General features: G+C 47.0%; 3 protein-coding genes across 3 annotated transcripts; all 3 read left to right on the forward strand.

The window, feature by feature from the left end:
* Positions 1-4,816: 4,816 nt before the first annotated feature.
* On the forward strand, positions 4,817-5,719 carry LOC115638840 (E3 ubiquitin-protein ligase ZNRF4-like). Its single transcript, XM_030540861.1, has one exon. The coding sequence runs from the start codon at positions 4,817-4,819 to the stop codon at positions 5,717-5,719; it is 903 nt and encodes a 300-aa protein (XP_030396721.1).
* Positions 5,720-7,602: 1,883 nt separating this feature from the next.
* On the forward strand, positions 7,603-9,697 carry LOC115638824 (E3 ubiquitin-protein ligase RNF167-like). The gene is made up of 2 exons (XM_030540817.1): positions 7,603-8,660; positions 9,664-9,697. The coding sequence occupies exons 1-2, from the start codon at positions 7,603-7,605 to the stop codon at positions 9,695-9,697; spliced, it is 1,092 nt and encodes a 363-aa protein (XP_030396677.1).
* A 10,005-nt stretch (positions 9,698-19,702) lies between these two features.
* Positions 19,703-20,731, forward strand: LOC115638806 (E3 ubiquitin-protein ligase RNF13-like). The gene has a single exon (XM_030540799.1). The coding sequence runs from the start codon at positions 19,703-19,705 to the stop codon at positions 20,729-20,731; it is 1,029 nt and encodes a 342-aa protein (XP_030396659.1).
* The last annotated feature ends 262 nt before the right edge of the window (positions 20,732-20,993 follow it).

Below are 20,993 nucleotides of genomic sequence, written 5' to 3' on the forward strand. Positions count from 1 at the left end.
ACAGACTCGGTGTGTGAACATCAGCAGGTCACATCCCTTCTCTGTGCCTCAGTTTCCCATCCGTGAAATGGGGAGGATACTTACTATCCAAACTGTCCTGAGATCCTGGGATGTACAGCGTAAGGAAAAGCTATTATTTCTTTCCGGTACAAATATCATCAAGAAAAAAGAACTTTTTGCTGACACTCTCTGGTGACACTGGTTACAGAGCACATTGATACCACAGGAGTCCAGTTGCCAGATGTGGGAACTCAAATCACCCTCTGTGCAACTGACTTCAGCAGAGCTACCTCTGGCTACTCACTTTTTACCTGTACTGTTAAGAAACATCTCTGCAGATCAGTGGTACATGTGAGCAGGTCCAGAAGTGACCGTCATGTAATCCGCTGTCTCGTTTAGAGACAAGATAATCACACATGTAACTCTGTAATAACCTGGAAGGGGGATTTTGTCTTCTCCCATGGGAAATGCAAGTGAAAGACAGGGGCAGGAGAAACCCCTGTACGTGCATGTGCTGTGGGGAGGGAAGTGAGCGGGAGGGGGTAACCGAGTTAACAGGGACTGCAGTGCACAAGGAAATCTTGCTTTCTTTCTCTGAGCCTGATTCTGGTCTCCTTCCCAACAGTGTAAGTCCAATGGTTTCAGTGATGTTATTCCTTATTTATGCTGGTGTATATGAACCCAGAATTGCACTCACTCTCTCTCCCTCTAATGGATATTTGAGATAGAGGGCCAGATCTTCAGCTGACGTAAAGCAACATCGATCCACTGAAGTCCATCTAGCTACAATGAGTTGCCCTGGCTGAGAATCTGGAACTACACTATACTGAAAGTGAACATGCAGAAGTGGTAGGGTGAGTTATAGGCTAGTTGAGCATAATGGCCCCTTCCTGCCGGAAAATCTATTAATCTATATCAAAGCATCACTCTTTAGATGGACACAATAACTCAACCCCCGATCCTACAGTGGTTTCCCTCCATTCAGAACCTTATGTTTCTGCAGAACCCCATTGACCTCAATGAGGCTCTGCAGGACTCCATCCAGGCATCGCTTGCTACAGATCAGGGAGCAGATTAGTCAGTGTGTGCACAGGGGCAGTCAATTATTTTTTGTCACAGTCCAAATTTCTTGGCCCAGGTATAATCAAGGTCCAGACTCCAGAGAATATACTTAAAAACTAAAAACAGTCATTATAATAAAAAGTACGTAAAAAGATTTTCGGGTCTGTTCAAAAGCATCTGACAATGCAGATTTGGCCCATGGTCTGCCTATTGACTGCCCTGTGGGATGAATTACGCCCACTGATCGAACTATTGCTAGCACTATAATGACATGGTTTTCATTTGGAGATCATCAAAAGCCCCCCCAGCCCCCTAGCCTTCCACAACGAATCACCATAATCACAAAAACCAACCTACTGAATAGTATTTGTTGAGAAAGTTTCTCAGATCCAGGATGGAGGGAGAGAGAGAGAGACCCCAGAATAGCCAAAATTTCCCACTGTCTGGGTAGATGCCTTAATCACTGGGCTACACTTCTCTGCCCCAATGATCATTTATTTATATAAAGTGAAATGGCACCAACAGGTGAAACTGAGAGACAGGGTCCCAAATCAGGCACAGCTGGGACTTGAAGCAGGTTCTCATAAGTACTCTAAACCAATCAGCTATGCTGAGCTGGGTATCTTACTGGATTTTGGGGTAAAAATAAAACATTCAAAAGGCCTAGATTTTGCTCCAATGCCAAATGAAAACAAAGGCACAATACTCGATTTTTGTGTATGTGTTTGTGAAATGGAATTCTTGTTTTCTGGTCAGTCCTAGCTATGAGACTTTATTGGAAGCCGGCTGCTGCTGGATACATGCAGTGAATTTAGGTTTAAGAGCACAGGGAGTGAGAAATAGGGAAGTCCCCAGAAAGCCAGGAGAATGTCAGTCATTTTATTCCAGTGTTCCAGTTCTCGCCACTAGCGTTATGAGCTCAGTATAAACACAGAGAAGCAGCATGGTCCAGAATGTAGGATAAGGGACCTAATATATATGCACCCCGCTGGGATGCTAAATACAACCATAATGCAAATCATAAAGAACAATAAGACACATTAGTTATAAACCCACAACACACACCTGGCTGGGCTGCTTTTCTAGTGCTGCAAAAGCCTTTGAATAAAACATCCAGATCTATTTCACTGTTGAAGCAGCTCCAATTCACGTTGGATCTGAGGCCAGAAATACAATCTTTGCTAGAGTTACAATGATGTCCCTGTGACAGCGCCAGTCACCTCAATATCTCAGTTGCTGATTGAATTTTCCTGGCAGGACCAGTCTCCTGTGAACTAGATTCTGGTGGCAATTACACTGGTGTAAATCCAGAGTAACTCCATGGACTTCACAGGAGTCGCTCAGGATTTCCGCGGGGATAAGTGAAAGCAATATCTGGTCTTGGTTCTCTGTGTCTACAGAGGTTTTCAGCCCAACAATGGACTGTAAGAGAATGGTATAGGAAGTGTAAGTGATCGGTTAATAGAGAGGTAAATGGTCTCTTCCTTTCCTCTAGTTTGGATTTTTGTTCAAGTGGTGAAATGGGACCGGTTCCCTGTAATTGCTCTGCTCTCTCATATAACTGCTGCCTCCCATATGTGGCTTGTTGACATTTAAATAAGTCGCAATTATATTGAGGAAGTAGATTGCACAGACCCCAGAGGATATGGGTAGAGGACACATCCAGGAATGGCTGCAACATATTTAACACACGCATGCATGACTCACGCTGATTTGCATTGAGTGTATCCGGGGGCACAGGGGGAGACACAGTTTATCCTAAACGCTGGTTGTAAGGAATACAGCATGTTCCTTGAGTGGTTTCTCTTGCAAACCATGTGCGTCAGTGAATTTCAATGGGATTTCGGTGCCTAACTCCCTTCAGCTCCATTAAAAATCTCAGCCTCTGTTCTCTTTCCTCGCTCCCCTAGACCCTCTCTTCTCCATACTCTAACCCTGGCCTCATTTCCCCTCTCTCTCACTCCTGCTCTCCACCCATTTCTCCTTCCCCTTCCACAAAGGATCCCTCCTTTGACTCTTGTCCCTCCAGCTTTACACTTGCTGCTCCGTGCCTTTTGTGTCCATTTCCCCCAAATGCTGGCCTCCTCTCTGCTTCAGTCCCTTCCCCACTCCGCCTTCTGCTCCCAGATCCCCTCTTTCCAGTTACACTCTAAACCCACCAGTCTTGTTATTGCCCCAAACCTTCTTGCTAACGGCACTAGTTATCCACCCTATGATGCCACCCTGGCCTAACAACTTCTCTGTTCAACAGTTGTTGTGACAAATGTTGACATAGAAACTGGAAAGATCGATTAGGTTTCCTAACCCAATTATTCCTATTATAGACCACTTCCCTAGGAGAGGGAGTGCAGACCAGCATTTAGGGAACTGGACTGGAACTCATGAGACCCAGGATCTATTGCTGACTCTGGGGAAAGTCATTTCTGATTGACCCAAGCTGGGAGGCTCACTGTTGCAGGCTGTGTAAACATACCCAACGCGTTACTCTAATATGAAGCAATAAGAATGATAATTTCTAAAGAGAAATCCACTCATGGATCTAACAGCAGCTCAGCCTCCCAGTCTTACACGCATGCCATGGCTGTAACAATTACAGAGCTTGGAGACCTCAGAAAGTAATAGCAGGGTAGTATTAAGGAAACCAGAATAAAATAAACTCCTTGAAATCCGATGAGCCATTTGGTCTCTGGGCTGCATGCTTCTCTCCTCGATTGCAGGATTATATTAGGAACGAAGCTTTGCTCCTTGCCTGCAGTTGCATCTGAACTCTCCAGATCCTCTGCCAATCTGATCACAGATGAATTGGAGAATGTAGGAGGCTTCTAAGGACTCTCTCTGACTGTGTGTCTGCACAGCCTCTGGCATAATGAGGCCTTGACCTTGGTTGGCATCGCAAGGTGTTACTGTAATATAAGATGATGTCACCCAATTCAGCATCAATATTGCAAAAACACGCACTAGGATATGCATCAAACCCAGTACAGGCTTGTAAAAAATGCACCAACGGGCAAAAATTCATATAAAAAATGAAGGCAGTTCAAGTTTTAGAATAAACTCTTCCAAAAGCTCAGAGGCCTATTCAGTCCTTCAGATGTTCCCACAAGACCACCCTGCTATCTAGGTGTTTTATAAGCGTGCCCATCACTATGGTGTCTGTCCACCCTCACAGTTTTCCTTCTCACAACTAGCCCATGCCCTCTAAGAGGCTCTGGCTCCTGCTGCTTCCTGTCATCTTCTAAAACTAAGGACTTCTGGCTTGCTACTACCTTCTTCCACCTTCAGGGCTGGATGGCATCTCAGGGGGCATCTCATTCCTCTCGTTTCTTTCTGCACTTCTGAAGTTCCCATCTCTCTCTCCCCTCTCCTTCCCTTGCACAAAAGCCTTGTCTCTTACTGGGACCCAGACATAGGGTCCGGGAAAAGCACAGCAGCCAGTGAGTGATGTCACAAAGACTTGGGCAGCTGCGTGCAGCTAATGAGAAAGGAGGCATCGGCTGGGAGCCATCCAGCTGGACTATGCAGTGAAAAAAACCTGCTGACAGTAGCTCTAAGGGAAGGGACTGGGAGACAATAACCCGCCTCATCCTGTCGTCGTTATTGCCTTAGAAGGCTTGAACATGTCTCACTGATGCCATCAAAGAAGATGATCAGAGCTGAGTTTTCCTACTGTTCCCCATAGAGTCCTCTGAAGCCAACAGCTGCGATTAGATAGGAACTAGGTCGGCACACTGAGAGACCACCAGCAGCTGCCAGCATGTGGTCTCTGCTGCCGACTCCTCTCTGCCTGATCACTGTATTCCTGCTCTTAGAGGCACCTATGGCTGAAGTCTTTGTTTACGTGGTCTACAAGCAGAACTCCACCTGCATAGATTTTAGAGCGCTGTCTGCCTGCCTGGGGCCTCCTGTCCCGAGAGAGGGCCTGAGGGGTTATCTGATTGAGGCAGCACCTGCAAATGCCTGTCATCCTATCGGGGGTCCACCAGCAGGCGGCAATTCCTCGGCAGCCTTCATCGTGCTCATAAGTAGGTATGACTGCCCGTTGGGAGTTAAGATCCTTCATGCTCAGCAAGCTGGCTATCAAGCTGCTATTGTCCACAATGTGAACTCAGAGAAACTGGTGACAATGGTGACCAATGTTGAAGAAATCAGGCAGAAGGTTGGAATTCCTTCCGTCTTTACTGGGGAATCAGCCTCCAAGCAGCTGAGAAGGGTTATGGGCTCGGAAAAAGGCATTCATGTCACTCTAGTGGTACCTGAACATTATCATAATCCCTGCTGGGACAATGCAAAGCTCTCCATCGGGGACACTGCTAGGCACTACTGGGATCTCCAGTTTGGATATTGCTCCACACGCATGATTTCTCTTTTCATCCAGGAGTTTGGCATGGCAATCGGCATGATCGTGTGCACCCTGCTGGTTGTGGGCTGCATGAGATGGTGCAGGAAGAGCCAGAAGATAACCGTGAGCACGTTCAAAACGGGAGACAAGTATGTTACATGTGTGATCTGCATGGCCGAGTATGAAGAAGGAGACCAGCTGAAGATCCTCCCTTGTTCTCATGTCTATCATGGCACATGCATAGACTCGTGGCTTCTCATCCAGTCCCAGTGTAAGACCTGCCCAATTTGCAAACAGCAAGTGACTGTTGCCAGATAGACCTTTGACACGGACATGCATCGAAATGTCCCTCTGCAAGTGTAAAACGTTTTAGATGAGGGAAAATAAAATGAGTTTGAGATCACAGCTGCTGGAAGTCTCTGGTGTGCACACACACACATACACATTTCACTAACATTTCCTGTAGCTTTCTCCAGGAGGAAAATATATACAATGAAACCTGTTTTACGCAGAGCCCATGGGGCCAGTAACAATCAGTTGCCTAGTACAGGTGAGTCTTTAAATAACTACAGGGCTAACAAAACCATACTGGACCACTGGGCATACTTTAAAGGGGATAGTTCAGCAGGGGTTGCCCACTGATGGTGCAGCTCTTTAGGGATCGAGTGCCAAAGACCCTGAGCATCCACAGCGCCAGCTGAATTCAGTGGGAGACTGAGAACCTCTGGATATCAGGCTCATGTAGCCAGGTATTCCAAAGAGCTCAAAGCCAGAATTTCAAGTGCTCCATCCCCATAGCTAAGCAAGAGCCATTGTCAGCCCTAGGCTTTCAAAATTCATGTGTCAGAACACTCCCCAAAATCATGAGATTGGCTTACAGATCATAAGATACTTCTGAATAATAAACTTTTGGGATCTTCTTATTCATCTTCCAGTTTCTGACACTGGAGTCACATTTTAAATCTTCCTTTGCCCCCATGAGGGCTAGAAATTTAAATGAAAGCTGAGATTCTCTTTCAATCCCTTGACTCCAGCAGTTGGAGCTTTGAGGTAAACAACAAATATTGCAAGACTTGCAATAAAATCATGAGAATTGGCAACACTGCCAGATCTTTTGGTGGCCAGCAGTTCCCATTGTGATCCTTCAGGCCAGAATTTCAGAAGAGCTCAGTCAACACCCAGCACGAACCCAGTGTTCTGTACACTTGGAAAATCTGACCACTTGTTTTCGTGCCTTAAATGGAACCTATGTGCTTTTGCCAATCGGGCCAATAGCGTATCGTTGGTTTCACTCTGCGTGGATGGACAGACAGATATAATTTCAAGTTCTGCTGATTTTATTTTGAATGATGATTTACTTTAGATTATTTATTTCCATTTTCTACTGACAAAAAGCTCTGGCCTCGTAGCTCCAGGTGCTTTGACATCCACTAGATGATCAGACTCGTAGAAAGAAAAAGGTGGGACTTTTTGTTTTTAAAGCAGAAAGCAAGTTCAGTCAACCAACCTGGGCTGATATCTCCCCTCCCACATGGGAGAGGATGATCCTAACAGATCATTCCTACTGTGCAGTGTTCTCCAGGCATCATGTTCATACCCAAGGTGATGAATTTCAGTTTTCAGTGGGAGGACGGCCAAGAGAAGGGGCATTTATCCCTCGGAAGGATGAGAGCAACTCCCCTTGAGTGCAGCAGGAGATACTGATAACTTACCAGAGATTGGACTGGGACAGAACTGGGTCCAAGAAAGATGGAAGAGTGGCAGATAGGAGAGAACTAGGGAAGAGAGGAGGAGAGAAGGGTGCCAGGCATGTTGGCAGTGATGCTACAGGGACCTAGTCCTGGGGAAGTGCAGCAGTCATTGGGTGATGTCACAAAGCCCTGGCGAGGTGGGTAGGAAAGGCTGCCTAGCAGCTGGAGACAAGGAGCGAGAGAGAGAGAGGGTGGAGCCCAGGGAACCAGCAGACCAGCGTGGTGAACTGAAGGAAGCCTTTTGCAGAAGCTTCCAGGGAAGTGGAGAGATATAGTTACCATCCTGCTGCTGCTGCTGTTGTCTTCTGCAGAGACTCCAGGGATGTTATGTTGATACCACTCAGACAGGCTGATAAGTGTATGTTTGCCTCCTAAGATCCTTCACGATTACGCCTTTCCTCTTTGCCCAGCCCCGGCACTTGCACAGAGAGATACCCATCAGCATTCAGCATGAGGCCCCCGCTCCCTTTCCCTCTCCCTCTCCATGCGATCGCCATGCTCCTGCTTGTGGGTGTTGCTGTCGCGGAGGCCTTTGGACATGTGGTTTATGACCACGGCTCCACCTGTGTAGGTTACAATGCACTGCCTGCATGCTTTGGACCGCCCCTCCCGAGTGAAGGGCTGATGGGATACTTGATCGAGGCCATGCCTGCAAACGCCTGTGATCCTATAGAAGGCCCGCCGGCATCCTCCAACTCCTCTGAGGCTTTCATCGCACTCATCCGTCGGTCTGACTGCCCCTTTGGCGTTAAGGTCCTTCATGCACAGCAAGCCGGGTACCAAGCCGCCATCGTGCACAACGTGAATGCAGAGCATCTGGTGAACATGGTAACCGACGACAAAGAAATCAGGCAGCAGATTGCGATCCAGTCTGTCTTTACAGGGGAATCGGCCTACAGGCATCTGAAAAGGGCTTCACATTACGAAAAAGGGGCTTATGTCACCCTGGTGGCACCCAAACATCCTCATAACCCTTGCCAGGATGCTGCTACGCCTTCCATGTGGGCTACTCTTAAGCGGCACTGGCCTCGCATGCTGAAATATTCCGCATACCACGTCATTCCTTATGTCCTCCAGGAGTTTGGGTTCATGATCAACGTGATCATTTGCACCATCCCGCTTGTGGTCTACGCACGATGGTGCGCAAAAGGCCGGAAGATAACCCTGTGCACCTTCAAAAGAGGAGACCGATACGAAACGTGTGTGATCTGCATGGCCGAGTATGAAGAAGGAGACCAGCTGAAGATCCTCCCTTGTTCTCACGCCTATCACTGCGCGTGTATCGACACCTGGCTTCACACCCAGCCCAGGAATAAAACCTGCCCCTTTTGCAAACAGCAGGTGACAGCTGAAGCTCAGGATATCAGTCTGCACGGAGGGAGGAACCCACAGGAGCAAGATGGGGGAGAGGAGGACCACGCGGAGGATGGGGAAGATGAAGATGGTCATGACAATGAGTATATTGAGGGAGAGGAAGAAGACGACCAAAGTGTGGACACTGAGGAAGGGTATGATGAGCTGGAGAATGACCCTCATTGAGTAATAGACTCAAACCAACCCAATATCAGTCCAAGCCACACAACTCCCAGCTTTTGCCCATCACTAGCTCCAGCCTGTCTACTGGGAAGCATTTAGTTCAGTTCAGTTTTGGCTCCTTTCTCTCGCTCCCCACAATAAAAGTCATAAAATGTTTGCTGCAAATATAACTCTCCTTAGGCTGGTGGAAATTAAATGCATTTGATACCATTGAGTTCCTGGGAATTTCTGGCCCCATCCACTCACATTTCCTATTGCTTTTGTCTAGATGGAATATACAAACACAAATACATGCAGTGAATCTTAGTTTAAGGAATTGCATTGTGACAGTGCATAGAGGCCCTAACTGAGACTGGAGTCCCATTTCGCAGGATGCTATGTAGACATAGCAAGTCATCGCCTGTCATGACAGGCTCCAACCTAACGAGAACAACAAGGAAACAGAACCTGACTGTTGACTGAAGTGACTGACCCAGATCAGAGGGAGAACTGGGACTAGAGTGTAGCTCTCCTAGTTTCCTGGCCAGCATTCTGTCCCCTGAACCTGAGCTACCCTTTGGCAGCAACTCAAGAGCCTGGTAACAATTCCTTGCAGGGCACAGGTTAGTCTGTAGTGACAGGTGCACTGAACTGTTCAGGGGTACTTTGAGGATACTTTAAAACGGTCCCTTAAGCCAGGGGGTGGTGATGACTGAATGTCCAAATCATTCAAGTAGGATTCACTCCATGCAGGTGGGCAGAGAGAAAAGATACGAAACATTTTCAAGGGCTCCATAATCGGCTGCATTTTGAAGGCTGGCTGATTGCTCCATGCATTCAGCAGAGGCAGACATGACAGGTACATGTAAGGTCCTGCTCTCCAGGGTTTTCTGGGTCATTTTCCAAGCATTTCTAAGCACTGTAAGAAGGGCAGGATTTATGTACTAACATGCCCCAAAATCAGATATTCATCTCCTCTCTCTCTATTGGTTACAGGAAGAGCGATTTGTTCATTTTGGAGAGCCTCTGAGTGCATCTCCAGTTCAGGCTGAAAACACTGAGCCAGAGCCGCAGACCAGCAAAGGATTTAGCCCACAGTCAATTAACACCCTATGACCAGCTGGTCATATAGAGACACTCTCCTGATCATCATCAGCCCCCAATCTCACACTAAAAAACAAAGCATAGAACCTCTTTATGACCGCGGCTGGTCATAAAGGTCTGGCCTGACATACCAGGACTGAGCGATCCACAGGCATCGTTACACCAGTACCAGAGCCAAGGGCTCTTCACTGGGTGTGAATATCCTGCTACCAATTGTCAGCATTCAGGTCATTGCGCTGTTGGCAGATCTCAACCATCAGGGTCACACAGATAAAGGAAGGTCTATGGCCAACATTTTCCAAAGAGGCTAGTGACTTTGGGTATCTCTGATTCTGGGTGTCTATTTTGAAACAACTAAAAGGGCTTGATTTTCAGAAAACACTGTCTGAAAATTAAGCCCCTGTCCCATGTCTCAAGTTTGGCACCCCAAATCACTAGACAGTTTGCAAGATTTTGGCAGGGGTTCAAAGCTAGCCAGAGCCTAGACCCTGTAGCACCTGTATAGATGAGAGCCAACCTCTTGAATCGCACCCAAAAGTAACCCAGGAGCTAGTGCGACCTATAAAGCGCAGGTGCAACGTGCTATGGAAAGGAAACCCCACTAAGAAAATATCCTGCTGTTTTCTACATCATTTGAAACTTCAGGGTATCTATCGCAAGGTCTGGCACATTGCAGTAGTCCAGCAGTGGGCTGAGCAACCCATGGATAAATGCAGTGAGGTGTGTAGCCGAGTGGAAAAGTCATAACTAGAGCTGAACGAAATTTGGAATTTCCATCCCACAGAAAATTCCCACATTTGTTTTCATCCCAAATAGGATGAAATGTTAAAATGCTGAATATTATCATGGAATAGAAGTTCTGAAAAATTTCAATTAGGAAAATGCTGAACGGTTTCATTTCAACATTTTCATTTGAAAGGAAATATTCTGACATTCCTGAAATGGAAATGTTTTATTTCAGGGTATTGAACTGACCCAAAATGCTTCAAGAGAGGCAGCATCTGGATACAAAAGGAAGAGAGGGGTTCTCCACTCTGCTTACCATTATCAAAGACTATCAAGCTATAAATCTAAAGCATCTGCCACTGATGCCTTGACCTCCTGCACTGTAGGTGTCTGATCTTCCACCCTACATCAAACATTAATAACTGTCTGCAGAGCCAGGTTAGCTTATTGCTGGGATGAGACGTGCTCCTATTTGCCACAGGTTGATTATTAATAACTTCTCTAGAGATTGCTTTATCCAAGTTACAACCTGTGCGTAGGATAAACAGTAGAGCTTCTGCACAAGGAAATGCACCAGAGAAAAATATGGAGAAGCTAGACCCTCAGCTTGAGTAAATCGGTGAAACTCCATTGACTTCAATAGAGCTGCGCAGATTTACCCTGGCTCAGGATCTGGCCAGTGTGACACTGAAACCAACTTCTATTCATGTTCCAGTTTAATCATAGGTTAGGAGCAAAGTTGGGGAGAGTATGGTTAGTGGAGGGGCTGGAAAAGGAGGGGCAAGGCTCATGTGGAGAATACAGAGAGGCAGGCAGCTACATTACAGCAGCTTCTGGAAGTGCTCTCTCCTCTTTTCCTTGAAGTCCATGCAATCTGCTGTCTTGGTATAATTGCTGTTAATTTAAATGTCAGCAAGCCACACATGGGAGTCAGCAGTTTTAAGAGGGAGCAGAGCAATTATCGGGAAGGAGTCCCCATTTCACCACTTGAACTGAGATCCAAAAGGAGAGGCAAGCAAGAGACCATTTTTAGCTCTCCATTTAACTGACTTCTAACACCTTCCATACTAAAAAGGCCACAACAACCTGAAAATATTTGAGACAAGGGCCCAGCGTAGAAGCAGAATCACAGCGGTGTTCTGGATCCAACCAGGTACAGTAGTAGAGTGACCAGATGTCCTGATGTTATAGGGATGGTCCCGATATTTGGGGCTTTGTCTTATATAGGTTCTTATTACCCTCCACTCCTGTCCCAATATTTCACACTTACTGTCTGGTCACCCTACACAGTAGCGAGGGATACTGTAATCAATGGTAAGACTGGAATGATCCCATCAGAAAGCTGGCCCTGAGTTTTTCATCAAAATGGGGTGTTTTTGTTTTATTTTTGGAAAATGTCATTTGGTTGAACCTGAAACTTTTCATGAGAAATGGGTGGTTTTAACAAATTTTTCTACTGGAAAAAATTCTGAGGATTTTTTTTTTAACTTCTGAAATAAAAATTTCCAGTTTTCTGGTTCAAAATGGTGCTTTGTTTTGAAAGAGAAGCCAACTATGGTAAAAGAAAAAAGTTTTTTAATTGATCAACATTGAAACAAAATGTTGCGACAGATCCAAACTGTTTCTTTTTCAGATTTTTGGTTTGAGAAAAACTTCAATATTTCGACTTTTTGTCCTGTTTTGAGACAGAAACATTGTTGAAAATCTCAAAAACTTTTTTGTGGGATAGGAAAGCCGTTTCCCTCCCAGATGCAGCTCCAAGGCTAAAAGGGAATCCTGTTGGAAATATTCCCAAGCAGAAAGAGATTGGAAGGGGACCGGTTCCAAAAGATCCAGCCAGAGAGAGACAGAATCTTGCTAAGTGAGCTATAGATGGGATTCAATCAGAAGGCTCTACAATATTTTCAACTGCCTGTCAAAGAACCCTTGTGCCCCCTTTAGCATATTCCCCTGTTCCTATAAAGCACAGAACCAAAGAACGATTTCTAGATCTTATTGGTGAGAGCTCATTTTTGTCGTTTTTCTCACGCATTTCTCGTGCAGGGCTTGTGCGTGTGCATGGGGGGAGGGGGCACGGGTGTGGGGGTGTGCGCGTGTGTAGTTTATTATATTGCTAGGTGTTTTACAAGCCCCATGGAGGAAAATGCTGATGACCTGACCCGGTACCGAGAACTATCACACTTAGACAACCAGCAAAGTGTCAGCACTATAGATCACTCGGAGCAATTCAGGCTACACACAGGGTAATCAGCCACCTAAGAGCCACCTTTCAGTAAGGATGAAACTCATCCCTGTGCAAAGGGCCAGCACTAAGAAAGGAACTACTCTGAGGGTTTAAGTGAGACATAAGTGATGGACAGGTCTTGTGATGGCTGATGCACAGGACTGAATTTCAGCCTTGAAGACTGACATATAATATCTACTATAGTTAAAGGAGATGTGCCAAATGCCCCACTGGCAGAACTCTAGTGACTTCAGTGGAATAATACCAGCCGAGAATTTTGCTTTGCATCCCTAATAACCATCTGGAGGAGGAGGGATGGGGAAGGAGAGAATCAGCTTAGCCCGCAGAACCAGCAACCCCTATTTTTCACAAAGGCTGTATGGGGATTTTACCTACATTCATGGCCGTCCAAAGGATTCAGGGGGCCTGGGGCAAAGCAATTGCAGGGGCCCCTTCCATAAAAAAAAGTTGCAATACTATAGAATACTATATTCTTGTGGGGGGCCTTGTAGGGCCCAGGCCTGGGGCAAATTGTCCCACTTGCCCTCTCCCCTCCCCCCCGCCGGGCGGCCCTGCCTACATTCCCATCCCTCATTGTGCAGGGTGAGTTTTAGCTCCTAGAGCCCAATCCTGAGTCCGATGACTTCAGTGAGAGTAGGACCATGTGATTTCTTCCCTAGAAGCAATTGCAAACAGGATGCAATCCATCTCCACTGGTGATTGGATCCTTCTGGTTGGATCCTTTCTTCACCCTTCCTGCTCACTGATTATTAGACATGGTCAGAAGATAGAATTTCCCCTTCCTGCTCACTGATTATTAGACATGGTCAGAAGATAGAATTTCCATCCCAGGAAACTTTTTGAGATTTCATCCTTTTTTTGGGTCCTGAATCAAGATGGAAAGCCAAAAATTTTTGACTTTTTTGGCAAAACAAAATTCCAAAAATAATTTAGGTTAGGGTCAATTGAAACAGTTAATTTGCCTAAATTTGAAACATTTCATTTTGATTTCAAACCTTTATTTATTTATAAATTAAATATAGAAAAAAAATTCAAAGCAAAAAAAATCAAATTTTTTGTTTTTGAAGTTTTCAAAACCAAGACAGTTTGACATTTTTGAAGTTTTTTTCCATTTTTTTTCTAAATGAAATTTTGTCAAAATCAACACAATTTCTCCAAAAAAAACTCCCACAACCCAGACAGTTTTGTCAAAATGGCATTTTCCAACCAGCTCTATCGGTTATATGGGGAGAGGTGAAATTAAAAGGATAGACCTTGGAAACAGGAGCAGAATTTAACTACTTGGGAAATGATGCTCGCTCCTGCTCTCCATTTCATTCTCAGTGGCCTCTCTAGAGAGTCTCTCTCTTCCTCATGACATATGGATTCTCCAAGCATCACCAATCTGAGTCACAATTAAGTCCAATGTGACCTTCCTTCAGACAAGCTTACACCTGCATCGGCAGATTGGGAAGGCAACCCTCAGCCCTGCATACTTTGTAGGAACAAAAGAGGTTCAACCTGGGGTCAATGCAAACCAATCCAGCTTTAGCTTCTGGATGGAGTCACCAGCTCCCTTTGTCATGACTGGGTTTGGGGCAGGCATTGCTAGCACTGACAACTCTGATTTCATTGTACTGAGCAGGGTTTCTTTATTGGGAGTGCAGGGGCAAGAGGAGACTTAGACCAGGGCTGCCCAGAGGCGGGGACAAGTGGGGCAATATGCCCCAAGTCCCACAGGGACCCCCAAGAGAGTTTTTCAGGGACCCTGGAGCAGGGTCCTTCACTCACTCTGGGACCCCCAGAAAACTCTCGCGTGGCCCAGGCCCCCAGAGCTTCTTCCACTCTGGGTCTTCAGCGGGTGGGGGGGGTGTCCTTTCACTCCAGGACCCACAGCCAAAGTGCCCCAAAGACCTGCGGCAGGGGAGTCCTTCCACCCTCAAAGTGCCAGGTCTTTGGCAGCAATTCAGCAGGGGGGGCCCCCCACTGCCAAAGACCCTAGATCCCCTGAATCCTCTGGGCAGCCCTGACTTAGACAGATCATTTCACTAACAAAACCCCTGGTTTCACCCGGACACTTTGTATGTATAAAAACATACATCTTGTGTTTTCCCTGTTCTCCCTATGGCTTATCTCCCATTCCATCTCTTTCCCTCGTCACAGGGTCCACACAGGTTTCCTCCTTCTCGCCCTGTGCCCAGGCTGCTAAAATAAGAGTTCTCACTCCTCCTTCCAGTGTTTTATTGTGCAGGGCCACCATGTAGTTCCCTTAATTGCCCAATAGCTATCCCCTTCCTAACCCATTCCAGGATCTCTTGGCCCTTGAGGCTCCCTTCCTGGTGAGGGGACAGCACTGTAGCCTCCCATCTTCTCCCTGGCTAGCCACCTAACTGAGTTTTGTTCAGGGCTTTTATAACCCTCCCAGCCTTCAGCCCAGCTGTCACTGCTCAGCTCAGTCTATAGCACTGAGCCAGCCCTCATTAGGGCCTGCAGCTGGGCTCTCTGCTGGCTGCTTTGAGCCTCTGCCCTTGGCCTCTCTGCACGACAGCAGTGCTCAGCCAGCATTTTAGCAGGGCATTCAAGGGGTTTTACCCCTGCCCTACCACACCCCCCATCAAGACCCCAGTTCTTTTTCTTTTTCCCCCAACTCTGTTCCTGAATTTCCAGAGCCCGTTCTTCCACTGTTGAAATTTTTACTCTGAGTCAATCCACCTTTCCTCTCTTTCTCTGCCTCCAAATCCCCTCTTTCTGACCCACTCCTCCGCCTCTTTACACTCTGCACCACTTCTTTCTCTCTGCTCTCAGGGAAGTTTTTATGCACTGTGACAAATCAACTTACACCAAGGTGTCTTTGCACTCATGAATGTGTGGTACAGCCAAGCCAGGGATATAGTTCTCTGGGGTAATCTGTAAAGTACAAGTTGTTATTATTCACTACAGTAGAACAATCAACACAGTTTCTGTAATGCACTAAGATGGATTGAAGCTGCTTAAGAACACCGGGAAATGGAATCAGTGCTTTGAAAAAAAAATTGTTTGGCTCACAAAATCCGCTTCTCATAGCTCATGTGTGGTCCTAGGTGTCACGCTCTGATGTGCTCCAGGGCATTTGCTCATAACTGGCAGCAGTGTTAATCCTGCTGCGTGATACAAAGTCCACTCTATGGGCCAAGTACTGCTTTCATTTATATGGGTGTAAATCCAGAGTCACTCCACTGAAGTCCAGGGGCTGTCCATAAATTAAGTAACACATGTTTGGGTGATTTTCAAGACCCACTCATCCCAGGAAACTCTTTGTAACACTAAAAAAACCATGGAAAATTAAGGACCCTGATGCACTTTGTCATTTATGGACAGCCAAAGTTATTTTGGGTTTATGCCAGTGTAACTTGGAGCAGGATTTGGCTATACAATTGCAGCTATAAATCCTATTGACCATTTTTCTCCACCCTCTCTGGATAGGACCTTCCTCTGTGTCTTACCTTTGCGCTGGAACTGCCTGCCATTCAGTACTTTGGAGCCACATATATATTCTGAAAACCAGCATCCAAGTATTCCAGTTCTATTTGCAATGCTGAGCTGAGCCAAAAGCGAATCTAAGTCGCTTTGAACTACTTATTCTCAATCAGTTAACCACAAGGACTGATTTTACACTCACCATAAAAGATGAAGATTAGTTACTAAACCACCTTCTCCCATCCCCTCTCCCGTGCTAGCCCTGAGCACCTCTCAAATCTTTCTTTATGCATTTGTCCTCACATCACCCCATGAGGTAGCTTTCTATTCCTGGCCAAGGCTGCCCAGAAGGAGGGGGAAGTGGGGCAATTTGCACCAGGCCCCCACAAGAGTTTTTCGGGGTCCCTGGAATCCCCCACCACCGAATTACCGCCGAAGCAGGACCCGCCGCCAAAGTGCTGGGTCTTCGGTGGTGATTCAGCAGCGGGGGGCGCCTGCCGCAGGTCTTAGGGGCACTTTGACAGCGGGTCCCAGAGTGGAAGGACCCCTCGCCACCGAATTACTGCCGAAAGCCCCAGGTCCCCTGAATCCTCTGGGCGGCCCTGTTCCTGGCTCCTGCTCCTCCCTTATCCTGCTGCACAATCCCAAGCAAGTCATATGCCTCTGTTTCCCCTCCTACTCCTGCCTATTTAGATTGCAAACTTGTCAGGGTAGAGACTGTTTCTCTTGTATGTACAGCACCTGTTGGGATGGTGCTGTACTGAACGAATGGTGTGAACATGACTTGACATGTCTTACATACGGCTGAAGAACTGCAGAGGATCCTGGGAGCAGGGTCCCTTTAAGCAGAAGTAGATTTGATAAAGGACAGGCAAAGCCTGCATGTGCGATGATATTGAACCTATTGGTGGGCAAATACGGGCCCGTGCAAAAGTAAATATCACATGCATAAAGTTCCAGCCTGGAGCACCAGCTGATCGGGTTATAGTGACTCTACAGCAAGGACATCATGCAGAGAGCCAGGCCTGGTCCACACTATGCTGTTAGACTGATTTTAACAGCGTTAAATCGATTTAACACTGCACCCGTCCACACTACACTGCTCTTTATATCGATTTAAAGGGCTCTTTAAATCGATTTCTGTACTCCTACAAAACGAGAGTAAAGCTAAAATCGATATTACTATATCGATTTAGGGTTAGTGTGGATGCAAATTGACATTATTGGCCTCATTCTTTTACAGTAGCTACCCAGAGTGCACCACTCCAGAAATCGACGCTAGCATCGGACCATGGTCGCACACCACCGAATTAATGCGCACAATCGACTTTATAATATCTGTTTTATAAAATCGGTTTAAGCTAATTCGAATTTATCCTGTAGTGTAGACGTACCCCCAGAGTGAATGATTGATGAGTGAGTAAACGAGGAGTGGTCTTTGTTCGGTACCCCTCCAGCCCCTTCTAAAATACTAATCAGCCAAAATTAATAACCACTTGCCCACTGGACATGCTTTTGAGACATGTGACTTCTTTGAGGAAAAAGAGTATAAGAATCAAGCAAAGTAAATTACTGTCAGAGGGAGAAATGAGGAGAAAAGGGAGAGAGGATTCCTTAATTGACGGTAGAAGAAGCTGCTGGACAGAGTAGCCAAAACTCTGCTCCGTGGGCTCACGTAGGATTGTAAGCAGAGGATTTTCCAGGCAGTCAAGGAAGGCTTTGCCTCGAGGGAATCCGAGACAGACCAGAGAGCTGGGGAGAGCAGACCTGGAGAGAAAAAGCCATCCATCAAATCGGTAACAACCTTCTCTGTTTGCCAAGCAGGAACTGTGTGAGGCTAGCACAGGGCCTGTTTGTGTATGTTTGTGAAGAGAGGCTCGCTAAGAGGAATGTATCGCTCTTAATGTATAGTTCTTAAACGTCTAACATAGGAGTTATGTGCTTAATGTAACCCTTTACCGCTTGTGTAATTCCTTCTCGAATCAACCGCAGTGTATGCAAGATAATTACTGTGGACCTCTTTCACTGGTATGACAGTAATCTGCCCCACTGGGAGCCATTAAAGATCCATTTCAGGGATAGTAGCAGTCTGGGGCCAAAAGCACCTAACACAATGGGCCCTGATCTTGGTTGGAGCCCTGTAGGTGCTACTATGATAAAAATAACCAATAGTCACAAGTCATCCCCTATGATTTGCCTTGGAACTGGGTAAGTGGCATAGATGGAAACAATCATAAGAAACGCAGCCCTTCCAAGCCCACAGGTCCTGCTTAAATGGAGCAGGGAATTACCTCTGGCTTTCTGCAACACAAAATGAGGTGGGATCTGCATTCCTGAGTGGATGGGGATGACCGAACTGATTCCCCCTATTCCTTCTGTAGGGGATTCCCACTAGCCCTGTCAAGCAATGTAAACTTGTAATTAGAGACTTGCAAACAGGATGGGAGGAAAAAAATATGTTGCAAGGGGCGAAGTGGATGTGAGAAAGAGAGAGAGAGAGACTGGATGAGACAGTGAAGCGGTGATGTAACCCAGGCCGGGCGAGAAGTCTTTTCTACAGCACTAAGCCACGACAGGCACATGTCGTGCTACAGTATCACCCATGCCCTGTTATGGTGTGGAGGATGAGGCCAGCCGGGAAGAAAAGCTGTGCACAACGGAAAGAAAAGCTACCATTCATCCAAGCCATTTCTGGCAGCGTTTCAGTGGCAGGTTTGATAATTTATCAGCCTCTCCTCAGGAAGATCCTGGAAACTAGACAAGGGTGTTGGAGCGGGGCTGGGGGAGGAGGCGGAGGGAGACAGAGGGGGGAACCAGGGGCAGATAGGGAGCAGAGGACTAAGGAAAGAGCCAGAGAGGTGACAGGGCAAAGTGAGACCAAAGGAAAAGCCAGGTCAGGGGCAGCCCCTAAGTAAGAGACGGTGCAGGAGAGAGGGCCAAGGGGTGCGCCACAGAGAGAGACATGGAAACCAAGGTGGGGTGGAACCAAGAACAGGAAAGAGGAAGTTAGTGGGGGAGAGAGGGAAGCTCAGGAGGGGAAGAGAACAGAGGGAGGCAGAGAACAGAAAGATGAGGGAGGCAAGAGGGGATAGCAGGTGCAGAGGGCAACAGTGGAGGAGACTCCAGTCAACCAAGGAGAAGAGAGAAAGGAGAAATAAATGGCGGAGGCTGCAGGACAGCTGGGCAGTGAGGTCATAAGGACCTGGGGAAAAGGTTCTGGAAGGTTGCTTGGCAGCTGGAAGCAGAAGCTAAGGATCAGTTGGGAGCAAACAGACCAGCTTGACAAGTAAAGGAAGTTGCAACCAGAAGCTTGAAGACTTGGGTATAATCCAACACCCACTATATCTCGTCAAGTCCTGCTGCTATCACTGCCCAGCAGGAAGGTTCCAGTCTGTTCTGACACATGGAAGATCCAGTAGTCACCTTCAGCCCACTGTTCCCCATAAAGGCCTCCAAAGCCAGAGCTTTCTCTTAGACAAGACCCGGGCCAGGACCAGTGCAGAGAGTTCTCCACTAGCTGCCAGCATGCGGCCACTGCTCCAGTCTCCTTTCCGCATGGTCACTGTATTCCTGTTCTTCCTGGTGCCCAATGACAAAGCCTTTATCTGGGCAATTTACAACCGTAACTCCACCAGCCAAAATTTTAGTGCTCCCCCTGCACTCTTTGGGCCTCCACTCCCCGGCAAGGGACTGACAGGTTATCTGATCGAGGCCATGCCTGCAAACGCCTGTCACCCTATCGAAAGCCCACCGGCACCGCGCAACTCCTCCACAGCCTTCATCGTGCTCATCCGTAGCTACGACTGCACTTTCGGTGCCAAGGTCCGACACACTCAGCAAGACGGATACCGAGACGCCATTGTGCACAACGTGAACTCACGAGCCCTTGTGGATATGGCGACTGGCATGGAAGAGATTCAGCAGTGGATCGCGATATCTTCTGTCTTCACTGGGGAAGCAACCTCCAAGCTCTTGAAAAAGGTTTGCCATTCTGATGAAGGAGCTCATGTCATCCTGGTCCCTGAGTACTATCGCTTCACCTGGGAGGAGGATGCTGGGAACTCCTGCCAGCATGCTTGCAGGTGCCGGTTACAGCTGCTGGGACACTGCTCTTATGTCTCGATTCTTCCAGTCTATAGGGTAATTAACATCCTGGTTGCCATAGTGACAGGCATCCTGTTCATTGTGAAATACACAATGAGGTACCACATCTGGAGGAAGAGGAGAAACCCGCTAAGAGAGGAGCAGGGGAAAGAACCCTCCACCAGCATGTTTAACAGAGGCGCCAAGTACACAGAATGTGCCATCTGCCTGGAGATGTATGAAAAGGGAGACATGCTGAAAATCCTGTCTTGCTCCCATGCCTATCATGGCAAATGCATAGACCTATGGCTCTTAACCCAAACAAGGAATAAGACCTGCCCTCTCTGCATGCAGAGGGTGACTGTGGCAGCAGAAAACCCTGACTTGGACATAGAGGGATGTCTAGAGGAGGAGAGGGATGAGGGCAACCAGGAGGATGAGGAAGATGGGCACATCAGGGAGTGGCAGTAATGGAGCCACTCCTGGGACAGCCAAACCAAAATCTGACTAACATAGTTCTGCCAAACCCAGACTACCCCATACTCTCAACTTCCCCTTCCATCCTCCCTGTCCACTCTACCTCTGGCCAAAGTTTATTGGGAATCATTTTAGCTCAGCATGGATCCAGAAAGACATGGAAAGGGAAGAGCAGAGGAGGCAGACAGTGATGAGCAGTGGAACATCCTTTGCTTTGCTAATCTTGGGCAGCAGGTTGAATCCAAGCTGGTTTTAG

The sequence above is a fragment of the Gopherus evgoodei genome, chromosome 22, assembly GCF_007399415.2.
Source record: "Gopherus evgoodei ecotype Sinaloan lineage chromosome 22, rGopEvg1_v1.p, whole genome shotgun sequence".
NCBI classification, from domain to species: domain Eukaryota; kingdom Metazoa; phylum Chordata; order Testudines; family Testudinidae; genus Gopherus; species Gopherus evgoodei.

Coding starts and splice junctions, on each gene's coding strand:
- LOC115638840 (XM_030540861.1), top strand. CDS start 4,817: ATGTGGTCTCTGCTGCCGACTCCTCTCTGCCTGATCACTGTATTCCTG.
- LOC115638824 (XM_030540817.1), top strand. CDS start 7,603: ATGAGGCCCCCGCTCCCTTTCCCTCTCCCTCTCCATGCGATCGCCATG. Junction 8,661..9,663: donor AGTGTGGACACTGAGGAAGG/GTATGATGAGCT, acceptor TATTGGTTACAG/GAAGAGCGATTTGTTCATTT.
- LOC115638806 (XM_030540799.1), top strand. CDS start 19,703: ATGCGGCCACTGCTCCAGTCTCCTTTCCGCATGGTCACTGTATTCCTG.